General features: G+C 36.0%; 1 protein-coding gene across 1 annotated transcript in view; it reads left to right on the top strand.

The window, feature by feature from the left end:
- Positions 1-19,081, top strand: part of KPNA5 (karyopherin subunit alpha 5) — a 50,109-nt gene that overhangs the window by 23,910 nt on the left and 7,118 nt on the right. The window contains exons 8-11 of the mRNA XM_021693444.1: positions 5,073-5,172; positions 14,751-14,914; positions 16,861-16,939; positions 18,552-18,677. Coding sequence (XP_021549119.1) covers positions 5,073-5,172; positions 14,751-14,914; positions 16,861-16,939; positions 18,552-18,677 — 469 coding nt within the window. The remainder of the gene's footprint in view (positions 1-5,072; positions 5,173-14,750; positions 14,915-16,860; positions 16,940-18,551; positions 18,678-19,081) is intronic.

Raw genomic sequence — 19,081 nt, 5'->3', positions numbered from 1 at the left:
AGCATAGACATTTTAACAATGTTTATTCTCCCGATCCATGAGCATGGAATATTTTTCCATCTTTTTGTGTCTTCTTCAATTTCTTTCATGAGTGTTCTGTAGTTCCTAGAGTATAGATCCTTTACCTCTTTGGTTAGGTTTATTCCAAGGTATCTTATGGTTTTTGGTGCTATTGTAAATGGAATCGTTTCTCTTAATTTCTCTTTCTACAGTTGCGTTGCTAGTGTATAAAAAAGCAACTGATTTCTGTGCATTGATTTTTTATCCTGCCACATTACTGAATTGCTGTATGAGTTCTAGTAATTTGGGGGTGGAGTCTTTTGGGTTTTCCACATAAAGTATCATGTCATCTGTGAAGAGAGAGAGTTTGACTTCTTCTTTGCCAATTTGAATACCTTTTATTTCTTTTTGTTGTCTGCTGTTCCTAGGACTTCTAGTACTATGTTGAACAATAGTGGCGAGAGTGGGCATCCTTGACGTGTTCCTGATCTTAGGGGAAAGGCTCTCAGCTTTTCCCCATTGAGGATGATATTTGCTGTGGGCTTTTCATAGATGGATTTTATGAACTTGAGGAATGTTCCCTCTATCCCTATACTCTGAAGAGTTTAAATCAGGAAAGGATGTTGTATTTTGTCAAATGCTTTTTCTGCATCAGTTGAGAGGACCATATGGTTCTTCTCCCTACTCCTATTAGTGTGATCTGTCACATTGATTGGTTTGTGTGGAATGTTGAACCACCCTTGTATCCCGGGGATAAATCCCACTTGGTCATGGTGGATGATCCTTTTAATGTATTGTTGGATCCTATTGGCTAGGATTTTGTTGAGGATTTTGGAATCCATATTCATCAGGGTTATCAGTCTGAAATCCTCCTTTTTGATGGGGTCTTTGCCTGGTTTGGGGATTAAGGTAATGCTGGCCTCTTAGAATGAGTTTGGAAGTTTTCCTTCTGTTTCTATGTTTTGAGACAGCTTCAGTAGAATAGGTGTTATTTCTTCTTTGAATGTTTGGTAGAATTCCCCAGGGAATCCATCAGGCCCTGGACTCTTGTTTTTTGGGAGGTTTTTGATCACTGTTTCAATCTCGTTACTGGTTATTGGCCTATTCAGGTTGTCAATTTCTTCCTGTTTCAGTCTTGGCAGCTTATAGGTTTCCAGGAAGGTCTCCATTTCATCCAGATTGCTCAGTTTATTGGCATATAGTTGTTGATAATAATTTCTAATAATTGTTTCTATTTCCTTGGTGTTAGTCATGATCTCTCCCCTGTCATTCATAATTTTATTAATTTGGGTCCTTTCTCTTTTCTTTTGGATAAGTCTGGCCAGTGGTTTATCGATCTTCTTAATTCTTTCAAAGAACCAACTTCTAGTTTCATTGATCTGATCTACTGTGTTTCTGGTTTCTAATTCATTGATCTCTGCTCTAATTTTAATTATTTCTCTTCTAATGCGTGGCTTAGGCGTCGTTTGTTGCTTTTTCTCTAGTTCTTTAAGGTGTAGAGTTAGTTGGTGAATTAGGGATTTTTCTATTTTTTCGAGTGAGGCTTGGATGGCTATGTATTTCCCCTAGGACCACCTTTGCAGTATCCCATAGGTTTTGGACCGATGTGTTTTCGTTCTCATGATTTCCATGAATTGTTTAAGTTCTTCTTTGATTTCCTGGTTGACCCAAACATTCTTGATCAGAGTGGTCTTTAGCTTCCAAGTGTTTGAATTTCTGCCAAATTTTTTCTTGTGATTGAGTTCCAGTTTTAAAGCATTGTGGTCCTTGAATGTGCAGCACATAATCTCAGTCTTTTGGTATGGGTTGAGACCTGATTTGTGACCCAGTATGTGGTCTATTCTGGAGAAAGTTCCATGTGCACTTGAGAAGAATGAGTCTCTGTTGTTTTAGGGTGGAATATTCTGTATATATCTTTGAGGTCCATCTGGTCCAATGTATCATTCAAAGCTCTTGTTTCCTTGTTGAATTTTTGCTTAGATGATCTGTCCATTGCTGAGAGTGGAGTATTGAGGTCTCCTACAATTAACGTATTGTTATCAATATGACTATTTTGGTTAATAGTTGGCTTATGTAGATGGCTGCTCCCATGTTGGGGGCATAGATATTTACAATTGTTAGATCTTCTTGTTGGATAGACCCTTTAAGAATGATATAGTGTCCTTCTGTGTCTCTTATTACAGACTTTAGTTTAAAATCTAAATTGTCTGATACAAGAATTGCTACCCCAGCTTTCTTTTGAGGTCCGCTGGCATGGAAGATGGATCTCCATCCCTTCACTTTCAGTCTGGATGTATCTTTAGGTTCAAAATGAGTCTCTTGTAGACAGCATATGGATGGGTCCTGTCTTTTTACCCAGTGTGCAACCCTGTGCCGTTTTATGGGAGCATTTAGGCCATTCACGTTGAGAGTGCTTATTGAAAGATATGAATTAATTGTCATCATGTTGCCTGTGAAGACGTTGTTTTTATAGATTGTCCCTGTAAATTTCTGTTGTATATCACTCTTGGGGTCTTTCTCCTTTTATAGAACCCCCCTTAATATTTCTTGCAGGGCCAGCTTAGTGGTCACATATCTTTCAGTTTCTGCCGGTCGTGGAAGCTCTGCATCTCTCTCTCCATTCTAAATGAAAGCCTCGCTGGATAAGGTATTCTTGGCTGCATGGTTTTCTCGTTTAGTACCCTGAATATGTCTTGCCAGGCCTTTCTGGCTTGCCAGGTCTCTGTGGATAGGTCTGACGTTATTCTGATGTTCCTCCCTCTGTACGTAAGGAATCTCTTCCCCCTAACTGCCCTTAAGATGGTTTCCTTGGTTCTAAGATTTGCAAGTTTTACTATTACATGCCGGGGTGTTGGCCTGTTTTCCTTGATCTTCGGAGGGGTCCTGTCTGCCTTTAGGACGCGAATGTTTGTTTCATTCCCCAGATTAGGGAAGTTCTCAGCTACGATTTGCTCAAATACATCTAGTCCTCTCTCTCCACTTCCTCCGGGATTCCAATTATTCTGACATTGGGATGCTTCATGGTGTAACTTATTTCTCTGATTCTATTTTCATGGATTCTGAGTTGTTTTTCCCTGGCCTCCTCTTTTCCCTTTTTATCTATTACATTGTCTTCCAGGTCGCTTATTCATTCTTCTGCCTCACTTACCCTAGCTGTTAGATTATCTAGTTGGATTAGACCTCATTGATAGCATTTTTTTAAAAAATATTTTATTTATTTATTTGACAGAGAGAGAGATAGCGAGAGCAGGAACACAAGCAGGGGGAGTGGGAGAGCGAGAAGCAGGCTTCCTGCTGAGCAGGGAGCCCGATGTGGGACTCGATCCCAGCACCCCGGGATCATGACCTGAGCCGAAGGCAGACGCTTAACGACTGAGCCACCCAGGTGCCCCATTGATAGCATTTTTAAGTTCTGCCAATTCAGCTTTCATTTCTGCCCTTAGAGACTCTATGTTGCCATTAATTGGTTTCTTCATTCTAGCTATTGTCTTCACAATTGCTAGCCTGAATTCCGTCTCCGACATCTTGGTTATATCTGCATCCATTTGTAAATCTGCAGCATTAAGTCATAATCTCTGAGTCTTTTCTATTTTGGGGGTTCCTCCTCCTAGTCATTTTGTTGATGGGTGGTTGAGGGAATGTATAGAGTCCAAATTATTGACCAGAACCCAAGCAAGATGCACCTGTTTTCTAGGGACCTTAGGGTTGCTGGCCTCTTGTTTTCCCAGCCTGTCGTCTGGGGGAGGGGCCTGCTGTGCTGTTACTCAGGCAACCCTGTTTGGGCAGAGTTGCCCTGCCCCCCTGTGGCGGGGAATGGGCTAGTGGGAATCAGTTTTTTGGGGCTTTTGTTCTCTGGCGGCTTTCCCTGGCGGCTTTCCACGTCTCTTCCGAGAGTCAGAGCAGAAGAGACCGTTTCCAACCCTCTGCCTCAGAGCAGAGAGATCGCAATCTGTTCTTCAGTGAGCTCTCCAGGCCACACTGTCTCCGTTTCTGTCCGTGCTGCTATAAACTGCAGCGGCCTGGGTTGTGCGCCCCCCCATAGCGCTCCCAGTCCTGCCTCCAGGTCTGAGCAGGTCTCTGCCCTTTGTGCTTCTAAAACCGCCAGCCGCTCCCAGTTCGCACGGGGGACCCCGCTGCTCAGAGTTTCCGCCCCAGGGGCTGCCCTAAAGTCCTTTCCCCACCGCTTCCGGTCTGCGAGTCTGTGCCCCGTCCCCAGTGAGCGAGGCTGTCACTCACCGGCGGTGTAGGATCCCCACAGCCAGGCTCCCTCCCGCTGCCGTTTATCCTCCGATATCTGCCTGCGGAATCACGGCTCCCCGCTTTGTACCTCGAAACCAACCGCCTGTGATATTCTGTTTGTAGAAGTCTAGATCTTCTTACATCTCAGGCTGATTTCGTGGGTGCTCAGAGTGGTCTGGTAGATATCCAGCTCAATTCTGGGGACCAGTTGAAATAGGGTCCCCTACTGCTCCGCCATCTTTTCTTCTTTCTCCCAGCATCCTAATACTCTTTTTAAAGTATATAGAAATAATTTTAAGCACCAAACCCAGTATTTTGTATCTTTTCTTTTTTTTACTGAGATAATTTGGTCTTAATTTGTAATGCTTAGGCTACTTTTGGTAAGACTTTATGCATTCCCTTTTCTGCTCCTCTAAAGCCCCAGTGTAAAGATTTCATATGCAAAATTGCATTATCTATTACTTTATATTGTAACTTAAAACAATAAATCTGTCAAGGTTTAAAAAAAATAAAGTATACAGAAGCAGATAAGTCAGTTTTCCATGACACCCTTTATTTTGAACACGTTTTATGTCTTCTAAGGATCCATTCAGATCATAGATTCAGAATTTTAAAAATAAAGTGGTGATATATATATATAATTGCTAAATATATATTTATATATATTTATAATGATTTTTTAAAATTACCTTTTCCTAGTTTACCACATTGACTATGTTATAAAGTATATTGAGAATTTTTATATTTTATGATATAAAATAACTAAATAGAAGAAATGAATGTAAAGTGACAATTTTCTTTTTTCTATTTTTTTTTTTTTTTTTTTTTGGCAGGTTATTAACAAATTCAAACAGACTTACAACAACCAGAAATGCCGTATGGGCCCTCTCAAATTTATGTAGAGGCAAAAACCCTCCTCCAAACTTTAGTAAGGTATGAGTAAAATATACAAATTAAGGAATCTATATACATAAACTTTTAATTAAGTCTCCTTATAATAGACTTTCAGAGATTGAAGGAACGTTATGCCGTTTTTTAGCAATTATTTTCTTTATTTACTAGACAATATTTGCACATATACAAAGTCTAGAGATATATAATAGAAAGGAAGTTTCCCTTTCTACTCTTATTTTACCTCATGATTGCCTCTCAGCAACCACTGTCACTTGATGTTTATGTATGTTAGTGTTGACTTTAGAAATCTTCTAGTCTAGTTCTTCTCATTTATATCCTATAAATGAAATTGAAGCCCCCAAAAGGGTTAAGGTAATTCATCCAGGTCCACTATTAGTTGTAAAATTGGAAAACTAATTAGTCCACAGTGGCTTGTGCTTTCTCGGTGTACTTTTTATCTGTTTAGAATATTTTTTTCCCCATCTGCTCATATTCTGCTAAAAGAATAGATTATTAATAAGTTTCCAATCTAGTTCTATTTTCTTACCAATAAGATGTTAAAAAGACAGAATGTAGGTAAATTTCTGGGCTACCATTATACTTCTTTTGAATTCAGTATCTATGAATGAAAGGGCAACATTGACTGTAGCACTAAGAAGAGCTCAAAATCTGGTGAGGATTTAGTGATAAAGTTTCTGGGGGCAAAAAATAATAAATTCCTAATTGAAAAATATGATGCATGAGTTGTATGCCTTCTCATTTATACTTTTACCATTCCAGTTTGAAAAATGCATGATCATTTTAGCCACGTTTCATCTGAACCACCAACATGACTTTAAAATCTCATTGGTACCATCATCTGTTGATCTTTTACCACACCCCATAGCATGTTATGGGTTCAATCATAATTCGTAAAATTTTTCCGTAACCATCCATGCCTATTCTATTCCATGTTTATTGACAAGTATGTAATATGACTAAGAAGCTAGTTTAAAGCATTGTAAAGTATGCTAAAAATAAAAGAGGGAACAAAATTTATTTTTTTTAAAGACTTGTATTTATTAGAGAGAGAGAAGAGAAAAGGCACACATGCACATGGGGGAGAGAATCTCAAGCAGACTCCATGCTGACCATGGGCCCCCCCCGCCCCACCCCAGTGCGGGGCTTGATCTCATGACCCATGAAATCATGACCTGAGCCAAAATCAAGAGTCAGATGCTTAACTTACTGAGCCACCCAGGCACCCCCCAAATTACTGTTTTAATCAGAAATTTGGTTTAGTAGATATATATCTTAGAAAAGTTTTGAGTAAACTATATACCACTGCTCTCCAAGGAAGCAAGTTATGAAATAATATTGCAGCAATGGCCTTAGTTAGTTTAAAAGAATTTTTTATAATTTTCACTTTAATAGTAGAAGGATAAGGGATGAGTATTTGAACTGAGTATAATACAAGGAAAAGAATATTTATGTGGTAGCAAGTATCCCTCAATGACCTTTTTTTTTTAAACATTCTATATAAAAACATCATTTAGCAATGATTATTATAGAATTGAAAGGAAAAAAATGTTCATATTTTGTCTGAGGAGATAATAAGGGTCAATTCAACTGATGATGGTGAATCCTTCACCAGCTATTTGTAGGTTTAAACTTGCATATGTAGAATTGGCTTGCTAATTATATATAGATTCATGGTTTTAGCAATTACAGTAATTTCTTTATTTTACCTCTTAAAAAATGGTATGGGATAACTGTGTTTTGATTGAGTTTTTACTCAATGAACTTTGGTTTATGCATTGCTTTTCATTTTAAATTTCTTTAAAATACATTCCTTTTAAGAATTTGGAGGTTTTTACCCTTTGCTTTTAAAATAGTGTGCATCTCTATGTGTATATGTTGAGATAATAATTATGCGATAATAGTTGTAAATATATAATTAGTTTAAAATGCCATATTTCATTTTTCTTTTTTTTTCTACTTAGTATTGGAATTTTTCGTAGGCATTGTTAAATTTTGAGATCTTTTTGTGTAATTATATTACATGGTTTTTAAGAGTTCTTTAGCCATAGACAAGCAGTAAAGATTTTAAAAAATTTTTATAATAACAATCATCTACTTTATTATAAAGGACTCATTTTTAAAAACTGTCTCATAGAGATGCTTTGCCTGAAGAATTTGCTTATTTGAAAAAAACTGAAATTTATAAAATTTATAATTTGTAAAACTGGTAGTCTAAACCACATTTTTCTAAGCTTCCTTTTAAAAAATTATTGTCTTTATGAGACATCTAATGGAACATTAAGGACTTTGAGAAGTTATATGAATCTTGAGAAGCCATGTGGTTATCTTAATTTCAGGCCAATTCACATTTATAATGGTAGATATTACTTTAACAGCTGGCAAAAAAAAAAGGATTTCTTAATTAGGAGACTGTTTCTTATTTTCTCTTCCGTCCTACCTCTACTTCCTTCTCCATCCTCACTCTTAGTTTATGACCCTGCTCCTTCACTGAGAAAATTGAAGCACTCTGAAGAGAACTTCCGTAGATTACTACCATCATTACATTTGCCATCTTGTCATCATTTGTACTGCTATACATTCCTGTCATTGTTGGTTACTTTAGCCATGCTTCTTTATAAAGTCAATTCCTTTGTTTGGACACTACATAGCTTTCTGTTTTCCCTATTTAGGGTCATCGCTCCAGGTGCATCACTCCTTTCCTCTCCAACATCAGTAATTGTTTTACTCTCTCCTACATCATTCTCAATACTATAAAAATATACTGTTATTTCTCTCATGTTAAATCTTTTCTTAGTCCCTGAAAGCCCTATTAGCTCCCATGTTTATTGCCACCCCATTTCTTTGCTTCCTTTTATAGCAAAATTCCTCATTTGTCTATTCTCATTGTCTACTCTCTCTCCTTTCATTCTTGTTGAATCCTCTCCAGTCAAAATTTTCCCTCAGTCACTGCACTGAATCTGCTTTCACTAAGGGCACATGTGTCTTCACATTGTGAAATCCAGGGGTCAGTGTTTAGACTTCATCTTAAATGACTTGCTACATCACAGTGGTGATTTCTCAGTCTTCATCTTACCTGATCTATTGCCTTCATATGACATATTTGATCACTTCCTCCTCCTATGTAATTTTTTTTCACTTGGTTTTCAGGCCACTACTCTCAAGTTTTCCTTCTACCTCAATGATTGCTCCTTCTCAGTTTCATATATTAGTTCCTCTTCTCTTTTTTCTACTAAAGTTGAGAGTACAAAGTGAATGGTTTTGGCTTTTTCTTATCTTTATCTGCATTCAATTTCTTGTTGATATTGCCCATTCTGTGACTTTAAATGTCATCCACATGCCAGCAACTTCCAGATTTCAGTGCTTGGCTCAGATCTTTTTTTTTTTTTTTTTTTTTAAAGATTTTATTTATTTATTTGAGACAGAGAGAATGAGAGAGACAGAGCACATGAGAGGGGGGAGGGTCAGAGGGAGAAGCAGGCACCCTGCCAAGCAGGGAGCCCGATGCGGGACTCGATCCAGGTACTCCAGGATCATGACCTGAGCCGAAGGCAGTCGTTTAACCAACTGAGCCACCCAGGCGCCCCTCAGATCTTCTTTTTAACTCCAAACTCAGCATCTTTATTTGGATATCTAATAGACATCTTAAACCTGACATATTTAAAATGTAATTCCTGTTCTTTTCCCCCAGAACCTTTTGTGCCAACAGTTTTTCGTATCAGTTAATAGAATTTCATCTTCCATCATTAAATGAGGTACTTTAACATTTTTTGCCTGCTTTCTCTTTTATCTCATTCTCTACATTCACTCCATCAGTAAATCCTGTTGGCTGTACTTCTGAATTATATTCACGTAGGGGTTCCTCTAGCCAAATTTGGTACTATTTGAGGATCAAGATGAATTAAGGAAAGGAAATACTTTTTTTTTTTTTTTATGATTTTATTTATTTGTTTGACACAGAGAGAGACAGCACAAGCAGGAGAAGCGGCAGGCAGAGGGAGAGGGAGAAGCAGACTCCCTGCTGAGCAGAGAGCCCAATGCAGGACTCGATCCCAGGACCCTGGGATCATGACCTGAGCAGAAGGCAGATGCTTAACCGACTGAGCCACCCAGGCACCCCAGATTCTTTTTATTCAATGTGTTAAAAGTATTTCCTTTCCTTAGGGGCGCCTGGGAGGCTCAGTCGTTAAGCGTCTGCCTTCGGCTCAGGTCATGATCCCAGGGTCCTGGGATCGAGTCCCACTTCGGGCTCCCTGCTCAGCAGTGAGTCTGTTTCTCCCTCTACCTCCTGCTTCCCCTGCTTGTGTGTGCACACACTCTCTTCTCTCTGACAAATAAGTAAGTAAAAATCTTTAAAAAAAAAAAAAAAAAAGAATCTGTGAGTCTATCCTAATACTAAAAATGGGGAAAGAAAGCTCTTTTTAACAGAAGAATCCCAATTAATACTTGTAGAAGGACTTCATATTAGAAAAGTCATTTACCATGCTAATAATTGATTTAGGCAGGAATCATCAATGAGTTCTATAACATTTAGGTGAAAGATCGTTGGGAACAGAATATTGACATGGTTAGAAAGTATTGCCCTACAGAGTATTTATTAATTACAAAGAGGATAGGAGGGAGTTTTATTTACTGTTGAGAATTCTAGTGGAGTTTAGTCACCTTAACCAAATGATTAAGTTTAACATTACTAATAAAGGGAAAACTGACATTATGTGCCTTCAGATGTGTCATGACTAAAAAATAACACATCATCACTTATGTAACGCTCTTGCTGGAAATGTTTAGTCTGAATCTAATAATGAGGAAACAGTAAGACAAATCAGAATTGAGGAATGGTTTGTGAAATAAATGTCCGGACTCTAAGAATATCAGCGGTGTGAAGGCACACAGATAGGCCGAGGAGCTATTCAAGATTAAAAGATGGCACACACCTATTAGAACGGTTAAAATCTAAAAAGCTAATAATACCAAGTGCTGACAAGATGGATAGCAACTGAAATTCTTAAACATCGCTGATAGGAATGTAAAATGGCATTTTTTTTTTTAAAGATTTTATTTAAAATCTTTAAGTAAGAAGACAGTTTCTTACTGTGCTATTTAGCAATATGGTACTTATCCAAGGAAGAGGACATAGTATGTGTACAAAAGACCTGTACATAAATGTTTATGAGAGCTTTATTCATAATCACCAAAAATTGGAAGGAGCCCAAACGTACAATAGCTGGTGTATGGATAAACAAATGATGTTTCATTCGTATGATGGAATATAACTCAACAATAAAGAAGAAGAAGCTACTGGTACATGCAACAACATGAGTGAATTTCACAAGAATTAAGCTAAACAAAAGAAGCCACACACAAATGCTATATCTTGTATATTTCGTTAATATAATATTTTGGAAAAGACAAAACTATAGAAACAAAATCAGATCAGTGATTGCCTAAAAGGGACAGGAGGGTAGTTTTAAAGGTGATAGAAATATTCTATATCTTGATTGGGTGGTAGCTATACAACTGAATGTATTTGTCAAAACTCTCATTAGAACTGTATACCTGAAAAGAATTATTTTTACTGTAATTTATACTTCAATAAACCTGATTTTTTTAAGATACTCTAACAAGTAAATGCAGTGTTTAATTATTGATTAGATCATGGATTGAAATTAAGTTCTAGCTTAAAATATTTAAATTTGCTTTAGATCTTAGATAATATTATTGTACCAATGAAAAATTTTTGGATGTGACAATAACAATGTCTTAGAAGAATGTAAAGAAATGCCATTTTTCTTAGGAGATACATGCTGAAGGATGTAGGGGTGAAGTATCATGATAACATCTGCAGTTCTCAAATAGGCCAGCAAATATATTTTTAAAATATATTTTGTATGTATATATATGTGTGTGTGTGTGTGTGTATGCATATTTCCCATTTCATCTCACAATGTTTTCAAAAGACATGTATTCAAGAATTGAGATTTAATAAAATTAGTAATTTTTACTGCTTCTACAAGGTAATTCTTAAATAGGCACCCTCCCCCTTCCCCCTGCCGGCCTCTTTGCAAGTATGTGAACATAAAGAATACAAAGATCTGTGGTACATTTTGGTACCACTGCTTTGATTTATGCTGAGTTTTACCCACCATTGCTTTTATAGCTTTAGTGCAAATGTCAACAAAATGAAAAAGACCAATTATGTGTTAGTATAATTATGAAAATTTTGGCATTAAAGATTGCTTCCCCAAGGTTTCAAGAATCCCTCAGGAGTCCATGGACCACACTTTGAGAACCACTGGCCTACAATTTAATGCTTAATATCTATATAATTCCCTCATTTTCTTTAAGTGCTTGCTTATAAGTTACCTTTTCCATGAGCTGTACTCTGACTACCCTACATAATAATGTAATCTCTTACTACCCCAGCCACTGACCTCCACATTTTACTCTAATTTTTTCTTAGCATCTTCTAACATAATACATGTTTTTAAAAATTTATTACCTATTTAATTTTTAAAAAAAAATCTTTCTTCCACTAAAATATAAACTCCTTAGAGTTAGGAATCTTTGTCTCTTTTTGTTTACTTATGTATTCCAAACTTACAGTGTAATTCACATTAATAGGGCTTAAGACTTTTGTTGGGTAAATTTTCTGTGATTTTCTATGAGAGATTTTATCATTCACATTTTTTGAAATTTTTATTTTCACAATCGTATTTTCAAGAATTTTTTTTGTTCTCTGATTGCTCATCTTTAGATAGACTTTTTCTATATAGGTGTTACAGCTTTTTTTATGGACCCAGCAAATTATCTACCTGAGGATTTATAATTTTTTTGAAGTTTTCTTTTTTCTGGTATCTCTGTTTCTTTTTATGTTTTTGTTTTGTTTGTGGTTTGTTTGTTTTAGTCTCTTTTTTACTGGAAGATCTCCTCCTATAACTTGTGATCCTGGGCACTCTGGACATACTTAGGAGGCAGACACTAAAAGCTAAATGGAAACTGGGTATAGAGGTGGGTGTATAGACTTGTCCTTTCATGGGCTTCATTATAGAGTAATTGGGCGGCAGAACCATGTCTTCTTTGAGGAATTCAGAATTTCTGTATGTTTTCTGAGACCATTCTGTTTCTCCAGAGACAGATTTTCCAGTCTCCTGCTGCAAAGTGAATAGATTGGGTTGAAGTGTAGAGTAGATAATACTACTGGAGATGTGGGAGCTGGGCATTGGAAGAGGACTACAGGTTTTCATCAGTCAGTATGTAAACTTTTATTTAATCTCTGTGATTTCTGTTCTCATGCTTTATTTCAAACTTGTCTTTGATACCCCGAGTGTAGTTTCTGTAGTTCACTTTTTGTTTTTCAGTTTCTCCTTAAAATAAACCTCTAGTCTTTGCTGGCATTGAGAATATTAGACACCTACCTGTAGTCTAACCTCTTTCTCATTTAACTTTTTAAGCTTTCTTTCTGTTTTAGCATCATTCCTCTCCTGTGCCTTCTGTGATAGCTGGCACCTCTGATTCTTGAGGCCCTTTGGGGTGATGATTGGAGGATAAATTAGCTTTCTTCTTCTTCTTCTTTTTTTAAAATTAGCTTTCTTCTAATTGGTAGTTCTCTCTGCAGGTATAGAGGTGTCACCTTTCTCTCCTCACTTATAATCCTGTCCACGATATCTTATGGGCATGATTACAGATGTCTGCTGCACTTCTCAGAGATCGGATTTGTATTTCTCTTTCTTCTTTCCCTTGTTTCTGAGAAGACAGTGGCTCAGAAGTGTTTTTATTTTGCTCCCTTAAAACTAGAAATCTGTAATGCTGTAATAGCTTCATTTTTTATATCAGTAAAAAGATACGGATCAGTATGCTGATTTTTTTAACTCAAAAATTTATATTTGCTTTAAATGATTCTCACATTTCTCTGTTTGAGGAAGAGGAGGTCATTGGTAAGGGTGAAGGCATGTTTGTTTGGAAAGGATCCAGTTGTGCAGATTTGTTTTACTAACTTACAAACCCATCTGTTTTGTTAGCAAACTGTTTTTTTTGTTCCTGGGCCCTGGGGTCATCTGTACAGAAGGGCCCAGCAGAGAAAATAGATAAGTATTTTCAGAAGGTTATAGTTTATGTACTTGCAATCTTTAAAATAGAGGTAAAGAGAAAATTCATCTTAAGTACTAGAACCCTAAAAAAGCTGTCATTACTCTTTATTTGTGGCACATCTAAATTTAGTACACAGCTCTTATCTGAGGGATACTTTAGGTTGCTGATTAAAAAAAAAAACTTGGGGCATTTGGGTGGCTCAGTTGGTTAAGCGTCTGCCTTTGGGTCAGACCATGATCTCAGGGTCCTGGGATCAAGCCCACAGCGGGCTCCCCGCTGCTTCTCCCTCTGCCTCTGCCTGCCACTCCCCCTGATTGTGCCCTTTCTCTTTCTTTCTCTGTCAAATAAATAAATAAAAATCTTAAAAAAAAAAACTTTAAGGATTATAAAATCAGTACTGATCATGGCAATAAAAAGAGCGAACATCTCTGTGCTTACTGTATGTCAGGTACTGTTCTAAGATGCTACATGCATTCTTACTAATTTAACAGTACTGTTTTATCCCTCTTTTATAAATGAAGAAATTGGATTTCAGAGATGTAGGTAATTTTCCCATGGTCATACAGCTAGTGAATCTAGGACTGTCTGATTTGAGAAAGGAAGGATCATAGAATTTGTCTAATTTGGCCTTTGTTTCACAGATTTGGAAACTGAGTCTCAGAGAGGTGAAGTGATATGCTCATTTCACAACTAAGTAGTTGTAATATTAATGCTAGAGGGACTAAAACCTGTTGTCATGTATGTGGTTTTTCTTTTTTTTGGAATTGAAGATTCAGGGTTTCAGTACATTAGGAAGTACAGTTTATTAGTGACTTTCATTTAAAAATCCTTCAGATTTCTTTTTGTATTTTCTACACCTTTAGTCCTCAACTGATTATTAGATTTGTTTCCAATAATGTACATGTAATAAGTAGGGTGAGGTTTATTTCAGTTGGTTCATATTTCATGATCATATTAAACACCTAACTAAAACATCTTTACTTCCCTTAGCTTTGGTATGCCTTTTTTGGGTGTGTTATGTGTGTGATTTAAAAATAGGGGATCTCAAATATGTATTTCATTACTCTTAAAAATTTTAAATTACCACATGTCTTACTTAATGTAAGATTAATTGGAGGGGCGCCTGGGTGGCTCAGTCAGTTAAGCATCCGATTCTTAGTTTCAGACCAGATCATGATCTCAGGTCCTGAGATCGAGCCCTGTGTTGAGCTCCCTGCTCAGCGGGGAGTCTGCTTCCTCTCTTCTCTCTCTCTCTCTTCCTCTTTCCCTCCCCCAGCTTGTGCCCTCTCTCTCTCTCTCTCAAATAAATAAATAAATCTTTAAAAAAAAGATTAATTGGAAACAATCAGTTACATGTTCATATATATGATCATAATTTTTTAAAACAATAGAATGTTTTAATTTCACTGGTATTTTTATAGCATTAGTTTTGTTTTAAAATGGGTTTCTATATTTTCCTAAAGAAACTCAGTCTTAGAGAAAATTGTTAAATATTGGCTCTTTTCTTCCAGGTTTCACCTTGCTTAAATGTCTTGTCACGATTGTTGTTTAGCAGTGACCCAGATGTATTAGCAGATGTGTGCTGGGCCCTTTCTTATCTTTCTGATGGACCCAATGATAAAATTCAAGCAGTCATTGATTCTGGAGTCTGTCGAAGATTGGTGGAACTTTTGATGTAACTACAATTTATGATTAATAATTGTATGATTGTGTATTAAATTTAGCAGTTAATGGCTTTATAAATATCTCGAGAGTGACTATCTTCAGAAGAATTGAAAAGCCATCAACCCCACTTTTCAGAATAGCTGTAATGCTGAAAAGTTGACCTTTTTCAATTTGTATCTCATCCTTTAGTTGGAACTAATAATTTTGTGAATGTATTTCATTAGTTTTAATCTTTTTATGAATGGCAGGGACTTAATTCAACAGGTATATGTGGAATGCCTGTTACCTGCTAGAGTATTGTACAACATATTGTTAATGAAGTACAGAACTCAGTACCTGCTCTCACAGAACCAGTAATCTAGTTAGTTGTTCATTACAGTAACTAATTTGTGTACAAGTTCATGTAGTGAAAACATTTAGTATTTCACTTGTTTTAGTATTTCACTTGCTAGGCTATTATTGCTACCTTCTTTAAAAAGAACAGATTTTTTTTATAAAAGAAGTTTAAAAACTTGTAAGAGAATTTGTTTTAAAAGGATAGTTTATCTTTTTCTTTAAAAAGATTTATTATACTACTTCCTTTTGTCAAAAAGCCATTAGGTAGGCTCAAACAAAGCAGATGGCACAAAGAAGAAAGGTCTGATAAGGGGTTGTGGCTCTAGTCCAAAGACAACATCTGAGGAGGGTAGGCAGGCAGGTCCAATGAGGGGATCAGGGCTCAAGCTTGAGTATGGCACCCACTAAAGCAGAATAGCAAGCAGGCTGGAACAACACATGATGGATAACAGCCTAGCTGGATCAGAAGCCAGTTTCTTATTCTAAGAGAATGGAGATACAAATACGGAAAGGAGGAAAACCAGAATAATCTTATGTTATTAGATTAGAACTGGAGATATCAATGTGAACTCATGGCTTTCAACATAAAGAGATGTAGAAATAAATAGATATATGTGTGCGTGCACGCACATGCGCTCTTAAAGGCCCTGTGAGCAGTGACACTTCTGTACTAAAAAGCTGAACACACCAAATCTTGGTTTTTAAAAACTACTCTTCATTAACAGGAACCAAAATTCTTGGATAAATGGCTGATTCTAGGGCTGGCATTGAGAAAAAATAAGGTGACCCCATAAAGTATTAAGTGCTCAAAGAATGGAGAAATATCAAAAGGACACAGAAGCCCACTTAAGGGGACTCCAACCGTTCAAACTTCCAAACTTCGGATGATTTGAGCATTAAAATAAATTATGGTAATATGTTAAGAGTATTGAATAAAATAGGAGTCCATGAGTCCACACTAAAATAAGTAGGTACATCAATAGATAGACTGAAAAAGCATATAATGATGGTATTACAAAATTATCATTGGCAACAATATTAATAATAATTCAGACAATACACATCAAGAAGTGGTGAAAGTAGTGGTTGGTGAAAGTGGGATAAGGAATGGGATTTAACATAGTCTAAAAGAATATCCTCTCAAAAATATTAATTATAAAGGGAAAAACAGTAATGTTGAAGTAGAGAAATCTGACAGACACCATTTTAAGTGACGAGTTCAGTGCTACTATTGTGGACAAAACAGGTATCAGATGCTATCCTATGTAATGAAAAGATGGTTGCATTTGTGATATCCTAGCTAAAAGTATATAATTTGTATCTTAATCATGAGGAAACATTGGACAAAACCTAATAATTCGTTTATGATCATTATAAATGTCAAGATCAGGAAATAAAGGAAAAAATAGGAACTGTTTTGAATTGAAAGAGACTAGAGACATGACAGTTGGGTCTAATATATAGATTCTTTATTACAGAAGTATTACTGGCATAATTAGTGAAACTTGAGTGGGATCTCCGGGTAAAGAGTATACAGGACTATTTTGTATTATTCTTGCAATTTTTTTGTAAATTTTAACTCTTGCATAGTATGTAAGTTCATATTTTTATTATTTTTAGGCACAATGATTATAAAGTTGTATCACCTGCATTAAGAGCAGTTGGTAATATTGTGACTGGTGATGATATTCAAACACAGGTGAGTTCAGACTTTAATATGATAAATTGTTAAGATAATGGATTTTGAGAAATTTATCAAGTTTCATACTAGATACTTCATACTTGGTTACATATTAATCAAGACTTTAGCATTACCATAACTATATAGGCATCTATAATGTGACAGCATATTCTTGATGATAAGTGCTCAACCTCGAATACCTGTATGTGAAAGCACTATCCTAGATCTATATCGATATAAAGAAGTACAAGGTAGGAGGTTGGCTCTTGAGGGATTTATAATAAAATTGAAGAGAAAATATATATTAAAGCAAAGCAAATTACCCAAGTTAGTGTATGTTTGCTGAGAGTTGGTTGGTCAGTAAACGCTATAGAAGTTTAAAAAAGAAATCACTATGCTGAGAAATCTTTGTAGATTCCATAAAGAAGTTGGAATTAAAGCTATATCTTAAAGCTGGGGAAGAACTTAAGTAAACTAGAAGAGATTTATGTGAACATAGGTGCAAAGGCAGACATGTGTGGGTTGTATTTAAGAGACATTAAGCTTGACCGGAGAAGGAACTGTTAGTGAAAGGGTGATTAATTATAAATAGTTTAAACATGAGGTTGGTTGGAAGCGGGAGGTCCTTTTATAGTAGATTGAAGACCTAGATTATGGGAATGGAAGGAAAGATAGAAAGGAAACATTTTCCTGGTTAGTAACTATGTGTGTGTGTGTCTGTCTGTCTCTCTGTCTTTTGGAGGATGGTGAGATACCAGAAAAGGTGTAATGTCAAGATTGACTTTAGATCTGGAGCAATCTTTCTTGAAGATAGAAACTTAAACTCTAACGCATTAGATTCTCCTTTGCTTGCCACCATAACTTAAACTTTACTCTGATTTACATATCATCTTTCAGGTTTAATCTTATTTAATCCTATTTAGATATATTAGTTATTAAATAGTTGATCCTTAGTAATTTGATAGTTACTAATTTAAAATATCTCTTTAAATGAGAATGCCCTTCTAAACATAACACTCTTCAACAGAATTTTGGTACACTGTTTCATACATTCTTCACCAAGTAAATTTAATATAAATCATTGTGGGTATTCTGAAAATAGGAACATAATTAATTATGCCATGGAATGAAGAATGTAAAGGGACAAAGCAGAACATACTTCTTTACAAAAGAAAAGTGGAACAGTAAAAAATTTTAATGAAAAAAGTTGACTTACTCTATACATTGAGGTTTCTTACCAGTTATGGAATTAGGTACTTTCAAACTGTTTCATCATCTTTTTTTCATCATCTCATTTGGCAAAACTAGAGTTTGGATCCTGACCAGTCACTAAATCTCTCTTGAATTGTCATATCAGTTGAATTCTTGAGTGTATTCGTAAACATGAAGGACACACCTCTGGTGTCCTGCTTATTCTCATTTTAGTGGTTTGACAGAGTACTTTATGGCACCAAGTTTTGGTGAAGTGGAAAGAGTAGAAGGTAGCAAGTACCTAAGTTTTACTTTGAGAGGAATTTCTTTTTTCTTAATTTAGTTTTTCAAGAGTGATTTTTGTATTTTTATAAATCAGTCTATCTTTCTGTAGTATTTTGCTATAAAACTTTGTTTCCATTTCTGATTTTTGTTTCAGGTAATTCTGAATTGCTCTGCATTACCATGTCTCTTACACTTATTGAGTAGCCCAAAGGAATCAATCAGAAAAGAAGCCTGCTGGACTGTTTCTAACATCACTGCTGGAAATAGAGCTCAGATTCAGGTAAATACCTTGCAGATCTAAGAAAACAGGAAGATCTCTTGAGTCAGTTTGGACAAAAGTCAGCATTTTATCAGTGATTTTTTTTTTTTTTTAATGAGTTACTTAAATTCTTGAGAAGGATTTTACAGAACATGGCCTTTTCTCCTCTAAAATAATAACATTCATTTATAGTGGTCTAGGGAGGAATTGTGTGTGGGTGTGTGTATAAAATTGCCCACGGTGCTGGACACATATGGCTAGTCTTAAAAAGGGATTGATTTTTATTAGTTTTAAATAAGTTAGGTAATAATCTTCCTCTCAAAACTTTTAAGTAATGATTTATTAGAGTCTTATCAGGCTTCTTGAGTCAAAAATTACTTATCCATTTTGATCAAGTATCTACCTTGTGCTTTATCATCTTTATT

Source organism: Neomonachus schauinslandi, chromosome 8 (genome assembly GCF_002201575.2).
Source record: "Neomonachus schauinslandi chromosome 8, ASM220157v2, whole genome shotgun sequence".
Classification (NCBI taxonomy): Eukaryota; Metazoa; Chordata; class Mammalia; order Carnivora; family Phocidae; genus Neomonachus; species Neomonachus schauinslandi.
This window is presented reverse-complemented; position numbering and strand designations above follow the sequence as displayed.